Source organism: Sus scrofa, chromosome 7 (genome assembly GCF_000003025.6).
Source record: "Sus scrofa isolate TJ Tabasco breed Duroc chromosome 7, Sscrofa11.1, whole genome shotgun sequence".
NCBI lineage: Eukaryota > Metazoa > Chordata > Mammalia > Artiodactyla > Suidae > Sus > Sus scrofa.
The window spans coordinates 97,974,310-97,998,572 of record NC_010449.5 but is presented as its reverse complement, the minus strand read 5'-3'; the positions used below and the strand labels follow the sequence as shown (position 1 = coordinate 97,998,572).

Below are 24,263 nucleotides of genomic sequence, written 5' to 3'. Positions count from 1 at the left end.
AAACGCTGCTGGTGAAAAGTGTAAACTGACACAACCACTTTGGAAAACTGTTTGACAAAGTAGAAAATACAGATCTACTGTTGTAGATCAGCAAGTTAAGAACTCAACTAGTGTCCATGAGGATTCGGGTTCAATCCCTGGCCTCTTTCAGTCGGTTAAGGATCCAGCTTTGCCACGAGCTGCGGCGTAGGTCTTGGGCGTGGCTTGGATCCCGTGTTGCTGTGGCTGTGGTGTAGGCCAGCAGCTGCAGCATTGATTTGACCCTTAGCTTGGGAACTTCCACTTGCTGGTCCAAAAAAGACAAAAAAAAAAAAAAAAAAAAAAAAAAAAAAAAAGAAAGAAAAAAGAAAAAGAAAATGTACATACTCTTAGGACAAAAGAATTCCAATCTATGGTATATATCTAAATAAAATTAAATACAAACACGCATACATATGCACAACTAAAGAGACATATAGCACAAAAGACACAAAGTAGTATTTTTCACAATAAGCAAAAATTTTAAATATCCGTCAATATTAGAATGGATAAACAGACTAGTATATTCATGCAATAAAGTACTGTACAGGAATGAGAATGAACAAACTACAGCTACACACAATAAGGATGAATCTCACAATAATATAATGTCAAAGGAAAGATGCCAGACTCAAAAGAGTACATACAACATGAGTCAATATAAAGTTCAAAAACAGGCAAAACGAATCTACCACGTAAAAAGCCGGTATATTAGTTATCTTTGGGATGAGGGAAAATGGGAAGGGACATGAGGGGGACTTCTTAGACACTATTAATTTCTATTTCTTGGTTTGAGTATTGATAACATGGGTGTATCTACTTTGTGAAAATTCACTAAGCTGTACACTTATGATTGTGCACATCTCTGTATGTTACCTTTCAATAAATAAATTTTATTATTGAAAATAAAAGGTTGTTGGAAACCAATATCCACTAACTGGACAGTTCATTGGAGCAAAGGTAGTCTTCCATAAGACTTGATGAATCCAATGATACACATACACATAAACAGATAAAAAGCTGCCCCACATGCTCAACAATGTAGTATGCTATTTATATATGATGCAGTTACGTCACTTGACTTTTTGTAAACCTTCAGTTATTAAAAAGCAGCCTGAGTCTGGATTTTTGCAAAAAACTCAAAGTAATTTACAGTACTTAACAATGTGTTATTGGTAAATCAGTTAACAGAGTCCTCAGTTTTTGTTTTTCTACCCAGATTTGTTTTAAAAACCAAACACACATAAAACCAGATTAGCTTACCATATAAATTATATGTTTATAGCAAACTCTGAATTCAACTAATAAAGGAAATTCACAAGTTCCCTTGATAGTGTGAATCATTCTTAACTCAGTCTCTTTCACTCAATAACCAGCTTCCCACTACTTTTTTGTTGTTGTTTCACTAGTTAATGAGAGGACTATACCTGGACAATAGTCACAAACTATACTTTATATGGGCTAAGTGAACAAAAGAAGCAGAAGGGTATTAGAAGTGGCAATGACATAGCTAGATCAAGGAAAAGTTAATAAAACAAGGTAGAAAATGTGAGCAGGATCCAATTCAAGAACAAAAAAAGTCATCAAATTTGCAGGTCGAAAAACTTGGGAGGGGATATTTCATATTTCAAAAAAAAAAAATGTAATCTCCATTCAACAGGATTTCAGGAGACCAGAATGTTGGTCCAAAACTAACTAGATGAAATGTAAAGATAAAGTCTTAGGGAAAAAAAACAAAAAACAACAACAAAAAATAACTGTACAAGTTCAGGATGAGCGAGAACTGGCTTAATAGGTGAAAAAGACCTGGGAAGCCAAACTGATGTTAAGCTCAACACGAGTCAACACTGTGAGAGTGCTGACCAAGAAAAAGCAATTTGTTCTGCTATATAAGCATATTTTTTAATTAATGAAGTCAGTAATAGGTCTACAGTCCTCTGCACGTGAAGTAAGTGTTCATTCTGAAGGAGACTGACAAACCAAAGGCCCTGAAGGGACAGTAAACGCTATAGCAGGAGAAGGCTAGGACAAATGTTAGTGTGAAAAGAAAAGAAGAATTTCAGTTTATACAACGGCAGAGCGAAGCTGGATAAGGTGGGTGATGGGAGACAGAGGGTGGTCTTTAAAAATGGTAGGAACATACTGTAGAAGAGGGATAGGGTAGTTCATTATGTGTTGCACCACAGAGGCAGACTCAGAATCAACAGGTAGAAGTTAAGGCAACACATTTAGGTTTATGTAAGAAGTAAGCTTTCTGGACAACGTCAACACATTACAGAGCAGTGTTCCTGCCGCAGTGCCAATGTTCGATCGGAGTGCATTGACTGCTTGGGACAGGAAAGCACAGCTGACTTCAGAGTGGCCGGAAGGCTTTGGATTCTAACCTCCTCTCAACCATTTACTAGCTATGCCATCTGGGACAATGCATTTATAATCCCTCCAAATCTCAGCTCCCTTTATCTATTTACCTCATGAGATCACTGAGAGGAATAAATAAGGTAGTCTGTGCAAGACCTAGGATGACAAACTAAACGCAACACTAAAGTGAGGTGCTGTAGAGGGAATGCTGCACTACGTAACTGCTAAGGTCCTCCTAGTGCTGAAATTATTAACTATACCTTGAGGCAAGAAAAAACTTAAAATAGGTCCTAAATTTACGAGGTCAAGATTTGGTAGGCAAAAGACAGAAAAAAAGGGAGCAGGAAATCTATGTTCCATGAGGTGTTAAGAACGTACTTCTCATAGAGCAAACCGGTTATCAGATCTAGATAAAAGGCAATGCACAATCCAGGAGAGAAGCAGGAATTCAAATCAGGATGATACACACATCAAGGAAATCAAGACTACAAATCTACTTGTAATCACTGACAGGATGAAAGTCACTGAATCACAGCATTAAAAACAGTGCTTAATTAACCAGTGCTCTCGCTCTGGGGACCCTCTATACTCAGCTCCCGCCATATGGATCTCAGGCTTTACTCTCCCACCTCCATGATCTGGAGCAAGTTACCCAATCCTCTCAGCCCCAGTCTGTACAAGGTTAATGTAGGGTATGAATGAATCTGCCAAGTTCAGAGGTTGTTGAGAATACTCCATGGGATAATGGTAGGTAAAGCCTCTGCACCCAGAGGAATTTAATGTTAATTACCTCTAAATACCATTGATTTTGGATGGAGTTTTGTTTTCTGAATATAAACTTAAGAGAACAAATAAAAGGTATATTTTGTTTTCAAATGTTGAAATTAGACTTAAATTTAAAATGATGGTGTAGATCCACTGACACTGAGATGGAAAACTAACCAATACTGTTACGGGGAAAAACCAAGTTAAAATATATTTAGTATGATTCAATTTTTATGACATATGATTTAAATATTATTATCTCCAGATAGTGGAGTTAGGTGACTTTTACATTTTTTTTTTTTTTTTTACTTTTTAAATTCTTTCCTGCACTGTAAATTTTGTATAAGGAATATATATTTACAATACAATTTCCAGTAGGAAAAAATATCTGATTGAAAGTGTTTTTCTAGGAGTTCCCACTGTGGCTCAGCAGGTTAAGAACCCAACTAGTATCCATGAGGATGTGGGTTCGATCCCTGGCCTTGCTCAGTGGGTCGAGGATCTGGAGTTGCTGTGAGCTGTTGTGTAGGTTGCAGATACGGCTTGGATCCTGCACTGCTGTGGCTGTGGCAGAGGCTGGCAGCTGCAGCTCTGATTCGACCCCTAGCCTGGGAACTTCCATATGCCACACAATCAGCCATGAAAAGAAAAAAAAAAAAAAAAGAATTTTTCTGTAAGAAAATTATCATTTAGGTCAACTTGGGAAAAAAATATTTTTACAAACTTGTTAAAATAAATTGAACATTTTAAAAGGTACAAGAAAAAATTTAGAAGCTACTAGTAAAAGTTTTTTGTGCTTTCTACATAAAAATGTGGTTCAGACAAAAGAAAAATATCTCCGAAATTGAGGAAATATAAAGGATGCAAGTTTCATGGGGGCAGGGATTTTGTCTGTCATGTAATATTCACTACTGGAAGCACAGAGCAGAAACTTTTGCTGATCAAATGGATTGAAGTCCCTTACACTAAATTGCATTGCCTTATTTCACTAGATGCTTATTCATTTTAGTCTCCAACAACTGTACATCATCTCACAAAAAGAAATTGCCAATTTAGTTGTCAAAAAACCAAAAAGCTAAAAAAGATCAATGAACTTAATAAATACTGCCTTTGAAGCTGAAAAGTCACTAAGAAATTGACAAGCATTACTCTAAACCACTATATTCATCCTGGACTACAATCTCTTACATACAGGATAAAAGCAATGACATCAATGAAAAAGGGACAGTATACCATTTCTAGATTTCATTATGTCATGTCTAATAAATAAGACTAACAGTATTCATTATAAACCAGGAATGTATATGAAAGTACAAAGAGAATATAAAGGTCTACTCAGCCTATATCAATAAAAAAGCCAAAACGACCCTCCCTCAAAAAAAAAAAAAAAAAAAAAAGGCAAACCTACCTTGGCCCTCTTGGACCTTCCAAGTAGCTGCTTCTAGGAGGATCTGGAAGCAGTCCACCACCTGACCTTCCTGGCATGTCCTTGATTGCAGTGATAGGCTGAGATGGAGCAGCGGATGACTCCCCAAGTCCTTGCTCAGATGAGAATGAACTGTATGGCAGAGTAGATTTGCTCAGAGCTTTAGAATTCACTTGTTCAGATGGGCCAATAGCTGATTGCAATGGAGGATGGTAAGCTGAGGGTGGCCCTGAACCAAAAGACACAGGAGTGGGAAGCAGTGCTGGTCTAGGTTTCTCTGGAACTTGAGAGTTCTGAGAACTGGATGCTGGTGGAACTGGGGCTGTTGTTAACTGAGGAGGTATCCCTTGTGGAACTCCAGGGGGAGGTATTCCTGGAGGAGGTGTAGCTGAAGATAACGGTGGGAGGGGCAGGACAGGGGGAGGTGCTGTTGAAGAGAGAGACGGTGGGGGAAGAACAGGTGGTGGTCCTGCAGAAGAGAGGGAGGGAGGGGGTAGAACTGGAGGTGGCCCTGTTGAAGAGAGAGATGGAGGCATCACAGGTGGGGGCACAGAGGTTGGTAGAGAAGGGGGCATCACAGGTGGAGGCATGCCAGGTGGTGGCACCGAAGCAGGCAGGGCAGGGGGCATCACTGGGGGTGGCAACGACGGAGGCAATACAGGAGGGGGCATTGTTGGCAGAGGTGGAGGCATCTGAGAATATGGGACAAAAGGTGGTGGCATTGACATGTTCCCCATATATTGGTTCTTCATGTTCTGAAATGAATTGACTTTTTCCTGGAGATAGGTCTGAGTGGCTTTCATATGGCCCTGCCATGTCTTCCACTGCTTCTCATACTCCTGAAGCTGGTCTTTATGAGGATAGGAATGAAGCTGCTCCTCCCACAGCTGAAACTCTCGCTCCCATTCTTGGTAGAGATGTTGAAATTGCTGCTGCTGCATCTCATAGTGTCGCATCTGCATATCTACGGACATGGTCTACAAATAAAGACATAAAAATTATGTCAAGACAGTCATAGAATTAATCATAAGTTAAAATATTAATGAATCAAGGGAATCTGAAGCCTCAGGAAATTAGAACACAAGATTTTGGGAGGCTAAAGATAAGCTTGTTAAATCCTTTCAGTGATGATCATTCACATTTCTTCCTTTGACTTACTTATATAAGTTATCACAGCATTGGGGGGAAAAATGAACCAGACACTAAAGCAAATACCTATCTCAGCAGTAAGTATTTTTCAAATTTTTAATATTACTATGGATCATTTTAACTACTATTGAAAATGATGTTTTAGGAGTTCCCATTGTGGCTCAGTGGAAATGAATCCGACTAGCATCCATGAGCACACAGGTTCGATCCCTGGCTTTGCTCAGTGGGTTAAGGATCCGGCATTGCCATGAGCTGTGGGGTAGGTTGCAGACGCAGCTTGTATCCTTCACTGCTGTGGCTGTGGCACAGGCCAGCAGCCACAGCTCCAATTTGACCCCCAGCCTAGGAACCTCCATATGCCTCGGGTGCGGCCCTAAAAAGACAAAAAAAAAAAAGGGGAGGGGGAGTTCCCTTCATAGCTCAGAGGTTAACGAATTCAACTAGGATCCATGAGGATGTGGGTTCGATCCCTGGCCTCGCTCAGTGGGTTAAGGATCCAGCACTGCTGTGAACTGTGGTACAGGTGGCAGACATGGCTCAGATCCCACATGGCTGTGGCTGTGGCTGTGGCTCCAATTTGACTCCTAGCCTGGGAACCTCCATATGCGGCAGGTGCTGCCCTAAAAAACAAAAAACAAAAAATGTTTTTGGAGTTCCTGTCATGGCTCAGTGGTTAACAAACCCAACTAGCATCCATGAGGATGTGGGTTTGATCCCTGGCCTTGCTCAGTGGATTAAGGTTCCAGTATCAGAGTGAGCTGTGATGTAGGTCACAGATGTGGCTCAGATCCCCTGTTGCTGTGGCACATGCCAGTGGCTACAGTTCCAACTGGACCCCTAGCCTGGGAACCTCCATATGCCACAGGTGCCGCCCTAAAAAGACATAAAAAAAAAAAAGAAAAAGAAAAAGAAAATGATGTTATAAATATATAAACATACATTTATACCTCAAAGATACAAGACAAACAGGTATCTATGTCAGTTGATCTTTTGTGGTGTATTTGCTTAGGTTTTTTTGTGGTGGTAGATTTTTGTCTGTTACTATAGTGCTTTTTAGGCAAGATATAGGTTAACTTGAAGCTACATAAGTAACTCAGGTTTTTGTTTTTCTGTTTGGGTTTGTTTTTGTTGTTTTCCAGGTTTTTTGCTTTTCTGTTTGTTTTTGTTTTTCAGGGCTGCACCTGTGGCATATGGATGTTCCCAGGCTAGGGGTGGAATCAGAGCTGAAGCTGCTAGCCTAAGCCACAGCTCACAACACCAGATCCTTAACCCACTGAGCAAGGTCAGGGATCGAACTCACATCTTCATGGATACTGATTTTGGGGGTTTGTAACCTTCTGAGCCACAATGGAAACGTCTGTTTTTTCGGCCGCCCCATGGCATATGGAGCTCCTGGTGCAGCGACCAGGTCCAACCACAGCCGCGTGAACTAAGCCACAGCTGCAGCAATACCAGATCCTTAACCCACCGTGTTGGGTTGGGGATTGAATCCATGTCCCAGGGCTCCCAAGATGCTGCCAATCCCATTGTGCCACAGCAGGAACTCCTTTTTTTAAACTGAAGTATAACTGATTTACAATATTGTGTCATTTCTGGTGTACAGCACGGTTACCCAGTTTTTTATATATATATATATATAATTTTTTTCCATTATAGGTTATCATAAGATATTGACTATAGTTCCCTGTGCTATACAGTAAGTCCTTGTGGTTTATCTATTTTATATATAATAGTGTGTATCTGTTAATCCCAAATTCCTAATTTATCTCTCCTATTCCCCCCAACCCCCCCCACCCCCGCTTTCCTCTTTGGTAACCATAAGTTTTCTATGTCTGTAAGTCTGTAAGAAGCCCTGTTTCTTACATCCCTCAACAGTACTTAACATCTGCTGAGGTTGACATGATGAAGTCTCTGCTATACCTGCCCCTCCCCAAGAGCATTTTCATAATACCACACTTCCCAAGCTCCGAGGTCATATGACATATAACTACTTGGGCACTCCAGGGAAACGTGATAGTTGTCCTTCTTCACACTTAAATCTGTTTCATGAGAAACAAACCCTTTAAATGTCCTGGGTCAATCTCCCACGTGTCAACTGAGGAAAGCACTCACCTGTATATGGGGTGGATGCTGTATAATCTGTTGGTACTGCTGTAGGATCTGCTGTAACTGAGTGTGCTTCTGCATTATTCCCTGATACTGGAAGCCAACTCGATGTTGTTGGTGCTGCTGCCAGTGCGCTGCTGCAGCCTGCAACTGTTTTAACCTGGCATCTTCTTCAGGGTCCTCAGACTAAAGATAAGAGAGGATACATATTTATTTGGGGGGATTTTTTTTTGCAAGTCATAAAGAGCAACCAGATTAAAAGAAATGTGAATATCTTATACAATTTATATTTTATTGTATAGTATTGTGTTATAAAGGCCAGGATGCCTACAATTCTGGCTGAGAAAATCTGTTCTTTTTTTTTAAATTTTTTAAATTTTTCTTCTTTTTAGGGCCACACTTTAAGCAGGCATATACGGAGGTTTCCAGGCTAGGGGTTGAATCAGAGCTGTAGCTGCCCACCTACACCACAGCCATAGCAACGCCAGATCCAAGCCACATCTGTGACCTCCACCACAGCTCACAACAACGCCGGATCCTTAACCCACTCAGCAAGGCCAGGGATTGAACCTATGTCCTCATGGATGCTAGTGGGGTTCATTAACCACTGAGTCACAGTGGGAACTCCAAGCTACTCTATCTTTAGGTTAAATATGCGGTTCTATCTACACTGTGATCATGGATCCTAACACAAAGGAATTTATAAATTCCACACTTTTTTTTTTTTTTTTTGGTCTTTTTGCTATTTCTTGGGCCGCTCCCGAGGCATATGGAGGTTCCCAGGCTAGGGGTCTAATCAGAGCTGTAGCCACCCGCCTACGCCAGAGCCACACAACATGGGATCCGAGCTGTGTCTGTGACCTACACCACAGCTCACGGCAACACCAGATCCTTAACCCACTGAGCAAGGGAAGGGACTGAACCAGCGACCTCATGGTTCCTAGTTGGATTCGTTAACCACTGCCCCACGACGGGAACTCCAAATTCCACAGTCTTTGCTAAAATAACAATCTCTGTTCCTAAACAGGATAACCATTTCTCCATTAGAAAAACAATCCATAGTTACTGTCCTTTTCACTCCATGAGAAATCTTTTTCACCTTAGCCACCTTTTGCAGGTGATTACAGTATAATCATTATGTTTCATTAATGTTTCCACATAAGGGAGGACAATGACCTTTGGACCAAGGTGAGAACTTTCCATGTGCCAGTCAGTATGCAAAGCAACAAGGATTATCATATTTAGTGCTTCAACAGTTCTATAAGAAAGCTACTATTTGGATATACCCATTTTACAGATAAGGAAAGTGAAGCACAGAATGGTTAACTAACTTCTTCAGAGTCATCACCAGCAAGTGGCAGTGCCTGGATTACAGCTCAGGCAGTTTGACAATAATAGCTGAATCTGGGAGTTCCCATCGTGGCTCAGTGGAAATGAATCCGACTAGGACCCATGAGGTTGCGGGTTTGTTTGATCCCTGGCATCCCTCAGTGGGTTAAAGATCTGCTGTTGCCGTAAGCTGTGTGTGGTGTAGGTCACAGCTGCAGTTTGGATCTAACGTTGCTGTGGCTGTGGTGTAGGCTGGCAGCTACAGCTCCCGATTCAATCCCTAAGCTGGGAACCTCCACATGCTGTGGGTGCGGCCCTAAAAAGCAAAAATAAATAAATAAAGCTGCATGTCTTAATTACTGCCCTATACTGCCAATATGAAAACACCCACATGGCATCTGTTCAGTGTTTAGAGACACTTAATTCAGAAGTGTCTAGTAGTTCCTGTCGTCGTGGCGCAGTGGTTAACAAATCCAACTAGGAACCATGAAGTTGCAGGTTAGATTCCTGGCCTTGCTCAGTGGGTTAAGGATCCGGCATTGCCGTGAGCTGTGGTGTAGGTTGCAGATGTGGCTCAGATCCCACATTGCTGTGGCTATGCTGTAGGCCGGCGGCTACAGCTCCGGTTAGACCCCTAGCCTGGGAACCTCCATATGCCGCAGGAAGTGGCCCCAGAAAAGGAGAAAAGACAAAAAAAGAAGAGTGTTTAATTCTTCACTCTCACTTAAACCACGAAAAAATGCCTTTTCTTTTTAAAAAATTTTTATTGAAGTATAGTTTATTTACAATGTTGTGTTAATTTTAGGTATACAGTAAAGTGATTCAGTTATACATATATATTAATATATATTCTAATATTCTCTTTAATTATAGGTTATTACAAGATACTGAGTATAATTCCCTGTCCTATACAGTAGATCCTTGTGAGTTATCTATTTTATATATAATAGGGTATGTATATTTTAATCCCAATCTCCTAATATATCACCCTCTTCTCCCCTTTGGTAATCAGAAATTTGCTTTCTATGTCTGTGAGTCTATTTGTTTCATAAATAAGCTCATGCGTATCCTTTTTTTTAGATTCCACATATTAGCAATATCATATTTTTGTCTTTGTCTGGTTTACTTCACTTAGTATAATAATCTCTAGGTCTATCCATGTTGCTGCAAATAGCATTATTTCATTCTTTTTATGGCTGAGTAATATTCCATTGTGTATGTACCACATTTTTATCCATTCATCTGTCAGTAGACACTTAGGTTGCTTCCATGTCTTGGCTATAATGCTGCTATGGATAGTGGGATGCATGTATCTTTTCAAATTGTATTTTTCTCCAGATATATGCTCAGGATTGGGATTGCCGGATCATATGGTAGTGCCATTTTTAGTTTTTTAAGGAACCTCCACACTATTTTCCATTGTGGTTGTGCCAATTTACATTTCCACCAACAGTGTAGGAGGGTTCCTTTCTCTGCCCCCTCTCCAGCATTTATTATTTGTAGTCTTTCTGATGATGGCCATTCTGACCAGTGTGAGGTGATACTTCACTGTAGTTTTGATTTGCATTTCTCTATTAGTGATGTTGAGCATCTTTTTATGTGCCTTTTGGCTGTCTTTATGTCATCTTTGGAGAACTGTCTTTTTAGATCTTCTGCACATTTCTTGACTGAGCAGGTTTTATTTTGACACTGAGCTGTATGAGCTGTTTGTATATTTTGGAGAGTAACCTCTTGTCAGTGGCATCATTTGCAAATATTTTCTCCCATTCCGTAGGTTATCTTTTTGTTTTGTTTAGAAAATGCCTTTTCTAAACCTGATATGGCATACATCTGAATATTTCACAAATGAAATTTTACATGTACTTTAACATAAACATGAAAATATTCATTTTTAACAAAGATATATGAATCAGAAAAAAAGCTGAACAATTTAATAAATACAAAGTAATTAATTTTATGGTTACCTGGGGTTCTTCAGGTGGGAGAGGAGGTGGTACATCCTCATTAGGGGGTGGTAGTGGGGGTTCCTCGGACGGAGGGGGTTCTGGTACTTGACTGGTGGCAGCTACAGTACCTTCTTCTTTTACTGGCTCAGGTGCATCCTTTGATACAACAGGACCCTTTTTGTGCCCAGGTAAATGCACTTTTGTCCTCTGCTGCAAACTAAGCAGGTGCTGTCGATACCAATATTGCTGTTGTTCCTGCAACAGAAACCATTTTTAAGAATTTTAATTGACAACCCTATATATCTGCAACTTGTTGTCATCTATATTTGTATCTATGTTCATGTATCTGTATGTAGGAAAAGGCAAAGCTGGACTGAGAAAAGCAAATAAATATACAAGATTATTCAAGTCCTCCCCCAAATTTATACATTTAAGTTAAACCATACATACGTACATACATACATATATATATACTTTTTTTTTTTTTTTTTTGGGTATATGGAGTTCCCTGGCCAGGGGTCTACCACAGCGGCTATGGCAACACCAGATCCTTTAACCCACTGTGCCAGGCCGGGCACTGAACCTTTGTCCTACAGCCGCAGTGACGCTGCCAATCCCACTGCTCCACAGCGGCAACTCCTAAACCGTATGTTATATTTATTCAACATATTTCTCTCATTAAAAACACACTTTTGGAGGTGAGTGCAGTCTTTCTGATAAATGAGCAGAGTAATAAATCCTTTCACTGTTCACAGCTACTCGTTTTCAACTTGCCTTTAGCTGGTTCAGATTTATCCACAGGGGTCTTATGGATATAATATATACAATGAATACAACCAAACAGTCCTCATTTCTCTGTCTTCTCTTCTGCAGTGTTCTTCCCTCTTTTAAATACCTGTTGTATCATTAATCTTGCTATACCAGGTATAGATGCATATGTGAGAATATACATATGTATATTTTTATACGTATGTATATTTTCATACATATGTATATTCTTAGAACGTATACATATATTCATAGACTATAGAGGTTCATATAGAGGTTCCCAGGCTAGGGGTCTAATGGGAGCTGTAGCTGCCAGCCTACGCCACAGACGCAGCAATGGGGAATCCAAGCTGTGTCTGCAACCTACACCACAGCTCATGGCATCGCCAGACGCTTAACCCCCTGAGCAAGGCCAGGGATCAAACAAACCTGCGTCCTCATGGATACTAGTCAGATTCATTTCCACTGAGCCATGATGGGAACTCCTGTTCTATTTATTTTAAAAGTTGTACTTTGTCTTCCAAATTATACTATAATTTGACCTTCTGGAAATTTGTGCTTCTGCTTTTTAAAAATTACAATAACGCGTTTAATGTGGAAAAAGACTAGATGATACAGCCTGTTCTCATTATTCATGGATTTTATATTTGTGAATCTGCCCTACTGGCTAAAATTTATTTCTAATTCCAAAGTTGATACTCAGGGAGCTTTGGCAGCCATTTGTGGACATGTATAGAGCGGCAAAAAAACTAAGTTACTTGACTTGCATCTTCCTGGCCTAACCATGACCATACTCTGTCTTTCTGTTTAGCTCTTATACTGTAAATAGATGTTCTTTTCGAAGTCTATTCAGGGCCACATTTTTCACATTTCCGTGCATTCTGTTGAAGCTTTTGCTGTTTAAAACAGCCCATAAGCATACTGCTAAAGTGCTGTCTAGTGTTCTTAAGTGCAGGAAGGCTGTGATGTGCCTTAAGGAAAAAATACTTTTGTTGGATAAGCTTTCCTCAGGCACGTGTCACAGAGCTGCTGGAGGTGAGTACAACATTAATGATCAACAGTATACCTTAAACAAGGTTCTTTCAACAGAAACTTATAAAACAAAGTCATGTATTGGTTAGTTGATGAAAGTGTGGCCAAAGGCCCATAGGAACCTAACCCTATACTTCCCCCAGGAGTAATGGTTCAGTATTCTCTAAGTCAGTGTTTCTGAAAACTTTATGGAGTATAAATACCTGAAATAAAGAGACTCGACTGTACAAACAGGTGATAACTAACTAAAATCAATTTTTAGAAAATCTCACCACTCAAAAATAACTACAGGACCTTCGCTATCTCAGTGTTCATTATACAATTCCCCATGGTAACAAGGTTGCACAAGGAAAAAATGTTGTCATAACACTAAAATATTCACTAATGAATTGCCCTACATATGTCTATAATTAACAATAGCATATATTTCTACTACGATTAAAAAGATGGAGGATTTTATTTATTTAAATTTTTATTTTTAAGGGCTGCACCCACAGCATATCGAAAGTCTAATCAGAGCTGTAGCCACCAGCCTACGTCATTGCCACAGCAATGCCAGCTCGGAGCCGCATCTGTAACTTACATCACAGCTCATAGCAACACCAGATCCTTAACCCTCTGAGCGGTGCCAGGGATCGAACCTGCATCCTCATGGATACTAACAGGGTTTGTAACCTGCTGAGCCACAATGGGAACTCCAAGATGCAGGTTTTTATAAAAGTGATGTTGGGAGTTCCCGTCGTGGCGCAGTGGTTAACGAATCCGACTAGGAACCATGAGGTTGTGGGTTCGATCCCTGGCCCTGCTCAGTGGGTTAACAATCCAGCGTTGCCGTGAGCTGTGGTGTAGGTCGCAGACGCAGCTCGGATCCTGCACTGCTGTGGCTCTGGCGTAGGCCTGTGGCTATAGCTCCGATTCGACCCCTAGCCTGGGAACCTTCATATGCCACGGGAGCGGCCCAAGAAATAGCAGAAAGACAAAAAAAAAAAAAAAAAAAGTGATGTTGGTGAACTTTGAACTCATTACTGATAGCTGAGGACCTAGCAGAAGTACCACCAGCTAACAACCAAAAAGAAAGAGAATGACATGAATATCAAAGGTTGAAAAACAGCCTGTGAAAAATTTATTAATCCCTAAAATAGTTTTTCAATGTGAAATGAAATAAAAGACAAGGAGTTCCCATTGTGGCACAGTGGAAACGAATCTGACTAGCATCCATGAGGACACAGGTTCGATCCCTGGCCTTGCTCGGTGGGTTAAGGATCCAACGTTGCTGTGAGCTGTGGTGTAGGTCGGATGCGGCTCAGATCTCATGTTGTTGTGGCTGTGGCATAGGGCCAGCAGCTACAGCTTGGATTTGACTCCTAGCCTGGGAATTTCCATATGCCGCAGGTGCAGCCCTAAAAAGACAAAAAAAAAAAAAAAAAAAAAAAAAAAAAAAAAAAAAGATCGTGTCCCAAATCAAATTTTTTACTTTTTACGGTAAACTTTTGGTCCTTGTGTTAAATAGATTCATTTTACATGCATTCACTGGGATTCATCATCTTTGAATAACCAGGATTTCCTATATTGTTACTATTTTATTATATATCCTCTCCAATTTTCCAAACACAAATATATGAAATATATACTCTTTTCTCATTAAACATACCTTTTTGTTACCTGTTTTTTCACTCACAGAATGTAATTTTCTTGGGAGAGCTAGGTCTCACGATGTTCTTGTATCCTATCTGGTGCTTAAGCATAGTGCTAAAGCACATAGTAGAATGTTAATAAATGGTTGTTGATCAGCTAAAGAGTCCCCTTTTGGCTACTAATTTCTATGACCTGAAACATGCTGCAATCCATTGGGAAGAATAAATTCCACACCTCACTAACTCCATCTTGAAGTCTGGGTCATGATTGGGTTTTTTAAATTATCATATGCATAATCATCAGCTCCTGGGATATAATTATTTTTACTAGTCAACATGAAAAAAAAACCAGCACATGGACCATGACAGTCAACAATAAAGTAGTACTAAAAGGAAAAAAAAATGTAGTAGTAAAACATTTTCAGCTTTCTTCCATCATTGTATGAAAATACTGAAAAAAGGCAACAGTCTTCTCTTTCAACTTTAAAAAATAAACCCAAGCAGAAGCTAAAGGTTTCCTTTTTTTAAGTTGCTTTGAAAGCATCACCAAAAGATACAAAAACGCAAACCATCTTTCATAAACTATGAAGCCAGTGGCTACAAATAGGAAGATTATTTGGCTCTGGATTCTTTGTATTTGGGGTGAGGTGACACCCACGGCATGTGGAAGTTCCCTGGCCAGGGATTAAACCTACACCACAGCAGTGATCCCAAGTGACAATGCCAGATCCTTAACCCACTGTGCCACAAGGGAACTCCCAGGTCTAGATTCTTTCTCCATTTGTACCCACCTTATTCTCATGCTTTCAATCTTTGTCTTGGACTTAGTCTAAGGTTAAGAACCTTGTTAGGAGCTCAAGTACTTGTTGATTTACTGACAGTATGCACTGTGGGTCAATTTCTACTTAACATGAACCCAATGTGAGGAAACCAGATCTAATTTAGTCCTAGGACAAGGTTTTGGCACATTTTTAAAAGCTCTACAAATGAATAATGATGAAATCATTCTGAAATGTCTCAGTGATCCCAGAGAAGGTTGATTTATCTCTATTTTAGAAAGGAATAAAACCTGCCTGGACTTGGTAATAAAGCTGAACTAGTAGGCAGTTCTGAATGTCCCATTATATCAGACAACTCCATCTCATATGGGATGTTAGTTCATGGGTTGAGGAAAAATCATAGTATATGTCACATTCCAAAAGACATTGAATGGAATTATCTGTCACGAGTATCACTACCAAAAAAGAAGCTAATTAATTCAGCAAGTACTAGCTGACTACTTTCTACAAGTACAGTAATGAACTAGGTACTAAATGATTCTCCAAGTAGGGGAATATAAAGAAGGAGGGAGAGGGTGAGGGAGAGAGAGAGAACAAATGAATGAACGAATACATGTGTATATATGTGTGATGTTTTAAAGATTAATTTTCCTATCCAAGTTGCTTATGATAAATGCCTGTAACACTAAATGTTCAATGTCTTATATCCTAAAGCAAGCAGAATGGGGTGGGGGTGGGGGGACTTGGTAAAATAATGAAATGGATTTCCATTTTCAAAATTTATTTAAGACATATTTGTTTTCAGTATTTTTGATGTTCACATTCTATTCCAGGAATTAAGGTAACTAGATAATCTTAGTCCCATCTTTAAAAAACTCCTTCACTTTGCATCTTCCTCCAGCTCCTGCCCACATTCTCTCTCTCTCCTTCAGTTAAACTTCTTGAAAGAGTTGTCTATACTCACCATCCCCATTTCCTCACCTTCCATCACTCCTCAAATCAATGCAATATGGCTTCAGTCACTATGAAACTGCTCCTGCCAAGGTCAACAATAATCTACATGTCAGTAAATGCAACACATAACTCAGTCTTCATCTTGCTTGACCTCTCAGCAGTGACACAGGTGACCACTCCCTCCTGCTAGAAAGAGCCTTCCCTTCAAGTCTGTGGCACCACACTGTCCTGATCTTCCATTTACCTATTTGTCCTTACTTCCCATTGGTTCCATTAGATACTGTGATTCTGCAGGACGAGGCTCAATGTCCTTTAAATGCTATTCTTACTCTACACATACTCCTTGGGAGACTTCAAATACCTCCCCTGTGCCTTCGAATACCATTTTTAGGCTGATGACTCAAAAGTCCATCATGTCTCCCAGATCTCACTTCTAGACTCCAGACCTATATCTAACTTCCAACCAGACAGCTCCATTAGAAATCATATGTCTCAGGATCTTAAACTCAGTAGGTCTAAAATTTAACTCACCATTTTCCCCTCATCTCCCCAGACCTGTTCCTCCTCCTGAAAGTTTTCCTATTTTATTAGTATATGAAACCACCATCTACTCAGCAGCCTATCCCAGAAAGCCAGGAATCATCCTTGATGCCTCCCTCTCCACTATGACTCCATCTCCAACTGGATTGCAGTACCTAAATATTTCTCCAGCCTTTCCACTTCTCTCCATGATTCTCCGTCACCATTCAAGCCCAAGCCTCTATTAACTCTTGCCTGGATCACACCATTACCTATTCTCTCTAAATCACTCTTACTCCTTTAGATTCCTCTCTCCACACTGCAAAGCAGAGTGAACATTCAAAAAAGCCAATCTGTCACATTTGCCTATATAAAAATCCTTAAATGGCTTCCTACTGTCCTTAGGAATAAAGTCCTCTAAGGCCTCCCTAGCCTGGTGTGTACCTGCCATTTTCGCCCTGAGCTTTCAATAAGCCTTACTTAATTCTTTGACCTCTATCTGGTTCATTTCTACCCATTCTTCAGGTTTCATTTAAATTTTACTTGCAAAGGGAGGTCTCTTCAACTAGCTTAGAGCTCCCAGCTTCATTCAGTCCTGTGAAAATACGTTTTTCACCTACTACATATTAGACTCTGAGCAAGGCACTGTAAATACAATGGTGAGTTTAAAAAAGCTCACCTTTTCCTATTCTTTAAGGAACAGTCTAGTGATATTTTCTATTTTATAATCCCATAGCACCCTGTACTTCTCTTAAATACTTATTAAATATCCTTTTCCCCCATTGGACCAAGTCAATGAAGGCAGGTACCTTGTCTATTTTGTTCACCATTTCATCTCCAGTACTAAGCACAGTTCTTGACACACAGGTGTTACTCAATAAATTTTTTATGGCCACACCTGTGGCATACGGAAGTTCCCAGGCTAGGGGTCGAATCAGAACTGCAGCTGCCAGGCTACACCACAGCCACAGCAATGCTGGATCTGAGCTGCATCTGTGACCTACGTTGCAGCTTGCAGCAATGCCGAATCTTTAACCCACTGATCGAGGTCAGGGATCGAACCTGCATCCTCATGGATACTAGTTGGGTTCTTAACCTGCTGAGCCATGACAGGAACTCCTTCAATAAACATTTGAATATTAAATAATGACTAAAAACTGAAAGTCAATAGCTCTACTTAAATAAGTTTTGAGAATAAAAGAATGAATCACAAGTCACAAAAAAAGACCAGTATGTATTTTACCTAGCCAGATCTTTAAACACAAAGTTAATTCTTCAAAAAAGACATATTTTATTAAATCACAATCATTTTACTCTGAAAACTAGAAATATAATGGAAGACTAGCAAGCATTTATCCTGTCTTTTCTATACTAACTGTATTTCCAATCAAACAGTCCTATCAGAAGTGAAAGTCTTTCTTTACAGAATTCCACATAGTAAATAGAAGAAATGGCAGAAAATAATCACATTATAACCTCTAATGATAAAATAATTTACAGGCAAAGACCATCAATGAATGAGCCACTAGATGAAACTTTAGATACAAAATTGATTGGAAGCTTTACAGTGGAGGAACCAGACTATCACCCTCCGATCACTACTGGCACAACTGACCACGGGACAAGCAGGCACTGAGTGCCTCCTGATGGGATGCAAGGGAAGTACACAGCATGACTTGGATTTTTAGTCCAAAAGAAGGGCAAACTTAAATCTAAGAAAGTTTCAGACTTAACATCAAGTTTACAAAAAACGTGGGAGAGAGAGGAACAAGACAAATGACACCATGAAAGAGCAGACAAATCCAGAACTTGGGACATTCTATAGGACAACTAACACAGGTTCTTCATCAAGCTCAATGGCCAGGTGTAGAAAAAGAGAATAGGAGAGACTGGCCTAAATCTGAGATTCGCAAATGAGAGTGATTTTGTCTGCCAGGAGCTAGTTGGCAATGTCTAGAAACATCTTTGGTTATCATAACTGGAGGCTGCTACTGGCATCTGGGAGGTAGATGCCAGAGATGCTGTTAAACATCTTACAGTGCAGAGGACAGTCCCACAACAAAAGTATTCTGCCCCAAAACGTCTACATTGGATCCTGATTTGAACAAACCAACAAAACATTATTGAGTCCACTGGGAAATTTAACATGGATGATATCAAGGGCTTATTTTTATTATGATGCATTAATAGGGGAGATTTGAATGGATCAGGTATTAGATGACAGAAAGAAACTCTCATTAATTTTGTAGGTATGGAATTCTCATTGTGGCTCATTGGGTCAGGAATCCGACATAGTCTCTGTGAAGATGTGAGTTTGATCCCTGGCCTCGCTCAGTGGATTAAGGATCTGGCACTGCCATGAGTTGTAGCGTAGGTTGCAGATACAGCTCTGATCTGGCGTTACTGTGGCTGTGGTGTAGGCTGGCAGCTGCAGCTCCAATTTGATCCCTCACTCAGGAACTTCCATATGCCACAGGTGTGGTCAAAAAGAGAGAAAAAAATTTTCAGCAAATAAATAAAGGCCTAGGTGAAGTAAACATGGCAAAAATCTTGACAGCTGTTGAATATGAGCAATGGGTATATGGAGGGGAATCAAACCATTTTCTCTACTTTTGTGCATGTTTAAGATCTTTCTCCATAAGAGTTTTAGTGACATATTCCAAAAATAAAAAAATGAATCAAAGAATATTAAATATGCAGAAGGGTTGTCAGAGATTGGCACTAGCATGAAGAAAATGTTACTAGAATAAAGAAAATGTTTAAACCAAAGTATACCAAGTTTAGAGCATGTTAACTCCTGCATCTTATTCAACAAATCTTTGTGGAGAGCCTACAATTTGTAAAGCACTGTCCTAGGTGCTACAAGGGATAAAAAGGTAAGTGAGACAGTTTCTGCCTGCAGGTGACAAACCACATGATTAAGTTCAGGCCTGGCTTCATAGAGACCCTGACATTTGAGATGTGCCTTAAAAGCAATACAGCTGTAAGGCAAAAGAAGGCTGAGGAGGTTGGGACGAATTCTAGACAGAAGCAAGAAAACCTAAAGAAGTTTAACAAGGCCTTTCTTGATCTGGCCTATTCACACCTCTCAAACCTCATCTTCCACCACTTTCTTTCCAGCTCTCATCAAAGAATATGAGGAACTTAATAGTCAAGGTACTAAAAGAAGTTGACTATAGACAAGGGCACAAAACAAAGGCAGAAAAACAAATGCAGTGTTCATGGTAAGTATTTAGATGAAGGACTGGTCTGATTCCTCCCACAACCAAAAAATAATTCATTTGTCTAAAAGGCCAGAAAAAGACTACCAGAGATGAGGATATAAATGTCATATTTTGGCCTGCACTAACTCTCAGAGTGTTTGACACTAAAAGCACTGGAAATTTCAGAGTGGAGTGGTAAAGGGGGGAGAAATTCTGTCTCTACTATGAGAGGAGTCTGGGGAAAGAACATGGTGGAATGGTGCTATTGTGGTGTAAGCTAACAGAATCTTATTCTACTGTTTTACCCTAGCATCTCAAGTGTTCTCTCCTGATGAAATGCCAAGCACAGCTTGCTTATTTACAACCTGTTTCTTTTCCTAATTTCTAATGCCAAGCCACTGTAAAATTGAAATGCTGCATCCCTATCTTTTGGAAATCTTTTATATGTAAATCTGAACTTGCTGATTAAAAGATTCTCTTTTTTCATTAGAGAACCTCGGTAAATTAGTAAGTGTCCATTTTAAGAAATCATAACATGATTTCTTACACTTTAATTCTATCTTCTTTCTTAAGGAAGGAATACATTACCGCTCCCTTACCAATCTTTGACAGGAAAGCATCACTTCAAACAGAAGTTGAGAAGAATAGCTCATGAATGAAGATGTATCAAGAAGTTTTTTTTTTAAAAAACTTGGCCAAATCCCAAGGCTGTTACTCTGGAGTACATGGTGACAACAATGCAATGCAGCAAACTGGCCGTCTTAAAACTACGTTTACGTGATATGAGAAAAAAAGAAGTATGGGTAAACTACTTAAACAACCAATAGACTCCCCAAAATATCAAATATGTAGACTTCCCTAGGTGTGTTCCTGATTAGAACAAATTTTCCATCCTTCATTTGCTGAGACCTGTTAATTCAGGAAGCTGACAGCTATCAGTGACCTTAAATATTTTTTAAAGAAGCTAACTGATCCTAAGATTTATATGCATTTCAAGTGTCAGTCCTTTGAGAAACTTCTTACTGAGGTTGCCTCTCAAATAGAATTTTAGTTTAAGTTACAATTAAAAAAAAAAGAAAAAAAAAAAAGCCCTTTGCAACAGCAACAAAATCTAGAAGGCTGGTCAAAGGAAACCAAGGAATATATTCTGAGAAGTAACTCTTGAGCCATCCCTTTGCTCTGGTGTCTAGAAATATCTTCAAAAACAGTTCTTTTAATAATCCACATTTAGCTCATTAAAAAGCTGAGATGTCAGCCTCTGAGTTTTATGGAATCCTCTGGAGTGTAAAGTAGCTAGTATTATGTGTTGGAATCAGGCTAAGCACGGAGGTAAAGCCCCCAGGCCCGCTCACTTAGGGCCGTCTAGGTGAGAGACAGCAGCTTGGGCAGCTTTCTTACCTGTGGAGTCATCGTAGAGGGATCTGGCTCAGGAGCAGTTTGCTGCTGTTCAGCACTCTTGTTCTTGGCCCCACTCTCCAAAGGCTCTTGCTGAACAGTTGTCTTATTCCCAGAAGAGGCGGACGGTGGTGGTGGAGCTAGTAGCTGGGATTTAGAATGGCCTTGGGAGGGGCGGGAAGGAGATGCCTGAGAAGGGGGCATGTAGGACTGGGAATGGCTCAAATAGGACTGCGAGGAGGAGGAAGAGGAAGAATAGGATGGGGTGGGCGCCAGGTAGGATTGGGAAGTTGGGGACTGAGAAGGGGACGGCTGAGCAGGAGGCAGATAGGGCTGAGACGAGGCTGGGGGATAGTACGAGGGTGGCGGCTGAGGTGGGGGCATGTAAGATTGAGAGGGGGGCATATAGGACCCCGGCGGTACTGGGGGAGATTCAGGGGGGGAATCCAGCTCCATGGGAACCAAACCAGGAGGCCCGTCTCGTTGATGGTGGAGCATCTGGTGTTTGTACTGCTGCTGCTTCTGATAGCTGAGAGCCGGCCCAGGTGGCGGGGGCATCGGCGGCGGCGGTGGCTGCCAGTCCCCGTAGCCGCCCCCCGGCATCACCGGCGGGGGCGGCAGGGGGGGCGGAGGAAGGTGATGGGGCTGAAGCACGCACTGCATTTGCTTCTGATGCATCTGCTGCAGCTGCTGGAGCTGCGCCAGGTGCTGCTCGCGGAAGCTCATGAAGCCCGAGGAGGAAGGGGCCGCGGGAGTCGTCGAGCTCGAGTACCCGGGCCCCGGCGAGGCCTCAGGAAGCGCCACCGGCGGCGGCGGCGGGACCGGCGGCGGCGGCGGATAGTGGCTGCTCCCGCCATACCGGCCCCAATTCGGGTACATATCGGAGAAGAAGGCGCTGGGCTCGTCCCGGCGCCGTTACTCGTCGCAACCGACCTCTAGGAGCTGCGGCAGCGACGGCGACAGCCGGAACTCGCGGCGCCTACAGGCCCCGGAGCGTGTAAACGGAGCGCGCCAGTGCGCCGGCGCTACCGAGCTGGGCCCGCGACCGGGAAGGCGGGGAGGTACTGGGACGACTACGCCTGCGCAGTAACCACAGAGAGGAGAACAAAGGCGAGATAGAGCAGCCCTTTGCTTGGCGACTCTCGGTTGCCATCTTCCTTCCGGTTGAGATAATGTAGGTGCAAGTGGACTGTTCTTATAGAAGCGGGGAACCATAGAGTCTCATAACTGAGAAGGGTAGTAGAGATCCTATCGCTCTACGAGTTCATTTTTGAATGGAAAAAAAAAAAAAAAGGACCCATTCCCATTCACAATAGCAACAATCGCAACAACAACAAAAAAAACAAGAAACAAGTAGAAATAACACTAATAAAAAATATGTAGAATCTGTATGAAGGAAACTACAGAACCATATTGAGTCATATCCGAGTGGAATAAAATTAGACTTGAAATAATGGAGAGGTTTACCATGGTTCTGAATGAAAAGAGGAAAAATTATAAAGATGTCACTTCTTCTCAAATTAATGAATAGACTTCATTGAGTTCCAACAAAAAAATCCAAATGGGAACAAATCTGTGAAGGATGGAAATGTAGTTTGAAGACAGAATGTAAGACAACATCAATTCCTGCGGGTATTGTAAAAGAGGAGAAATTTTATTCTTTAACTCAACACAGAAATATTATGTTGGAAAAGCTCAGCGAAAGGAAAGATAGCAGAAACCGGACAGAAGATTGTCTGGAGAGGGTGACTTAGGAAAGAATCCAATCTCTCATGAAAATAATCCAGTCTCTCATCATAATACCAAACATGAACTTCCTGTGGCTTGAGTGTACCAGTGAGTAACAAAGCTAATATACACTGAATTCTGGGGCAGGGGGGAGCCACCCAGCTCTGAGAACACTAAGTGTGTCAATTACGTACCACTTAAATATTTGACTTTACTTCCATCTTAACAACCCAGATCACCTCTCCTAGGAGGTGGATGTAAGTGGAAAGTGGGGCAGCTAAGTTTCCTTCAGAAGAAACAGCTTTTCATTCTCAAATAGGAATTTAGTTGTTTTTCTTTTAACTTATATTGAAATATAAAGTATTACATAAAATTACTCATAAGTGTACAGCTTAGTAAATTTTTACAAACCAATCACACTTGTGTACAGATCAAGAAACAGAACATTATCCAACTCACAAATCCCACTTCCATATAATTTTAATATTTCCATAAATCCCACTTCCATTCAATTTTAATGTTTTCAATTAAAATTCTCTTTGAAAACTATAAAAATAAATTAATTTACTACAGAACCGACTTAAGGAGGAAATCAGATGATCATCTTACTAGATGCAGAGAAAGAATAGGATGAGTTTCAATATCCACGTATGATTTTTTAAAAAAGTTTCCAAGCCAGAAGTGAAAGGGAACTTCTTTAATCTTATCCAGAGTATTCACTAAGAAAACTACAGCGAGTATCACACTTAAGGATGTTCCCTTGTTGCGCAGCAGGTTAAGGATCTGGCATTGGTACAGCTGTGGTGCAGGTCACAGAGTGGCACAAATTTTATCCCTGGCCCAGGCATTTCCAGATGCCATGGGCACAGCTACACACACACACATTTAATGCTGAAAAATGGAACGTTTCCCCACCGAGGTCAAGAACAGATATCCACTACTATCACATCAGTAATAGGTTGAATTGTGCCTCTCTCCAAAAAAGATGTTTAAGTCCTAACCCCCAGTATCTAAGAATATGCCCTTGTTTGGAAAGAGGATTGTCACAGGTGTACTTAATGAAGCTGAGGTCCTCATGGAGTAGGATGTGTCCTAGTCCATTCTGATTAGTGTCCTTATAAGGTAGACACCTGAAGACAGACACACAGAGAGAA

The 24,263-nt window shown here is 40.7% G+C and overlaps 1 protein-coding gene across 2 annotated transcripts in view; it reads right to left on the bottom strand.

The window, feature by feature from the left end:
- YLPM1 (YLP motif containing 1) overlaps positions 1 to 22,444 on the bottom strand; it is a 66,106-nt gene extending 43,662 nt beyond the window's left edge. Inside the window, exons 1-4 of one of the 2 annotated variants that reach the window (XR_298837.3) lie at positions 21,385 to 22,408; positions 11,116 to 11,352; positions 7,829 to 8,008; positions 4,550 to 5,544 (exon numbers count right to left, since the gene is read on the bottom strand). Coding sequence is in view for 1 of the 2 variants with exons in the window: in XM_001924711.7 (XP_001924746.3) it covers positions 4,550 to 5,544; positions 7,829 to 8,008; positions 11,116 to 11,352; positions 21,385 to 22,260 (2,288 nt within the window). In the remaining variant the exon portion in view is untranslated. Of the gene's footprint in view, positions 1 to 4,549; positions 5,545 to 7,828; positions 8,009 to 11,115; positions 11,353 to 21,384 lie in introns of both variants that reach the window. The other variant, XM_001924711.7, reaches the window with a different exon arrangement.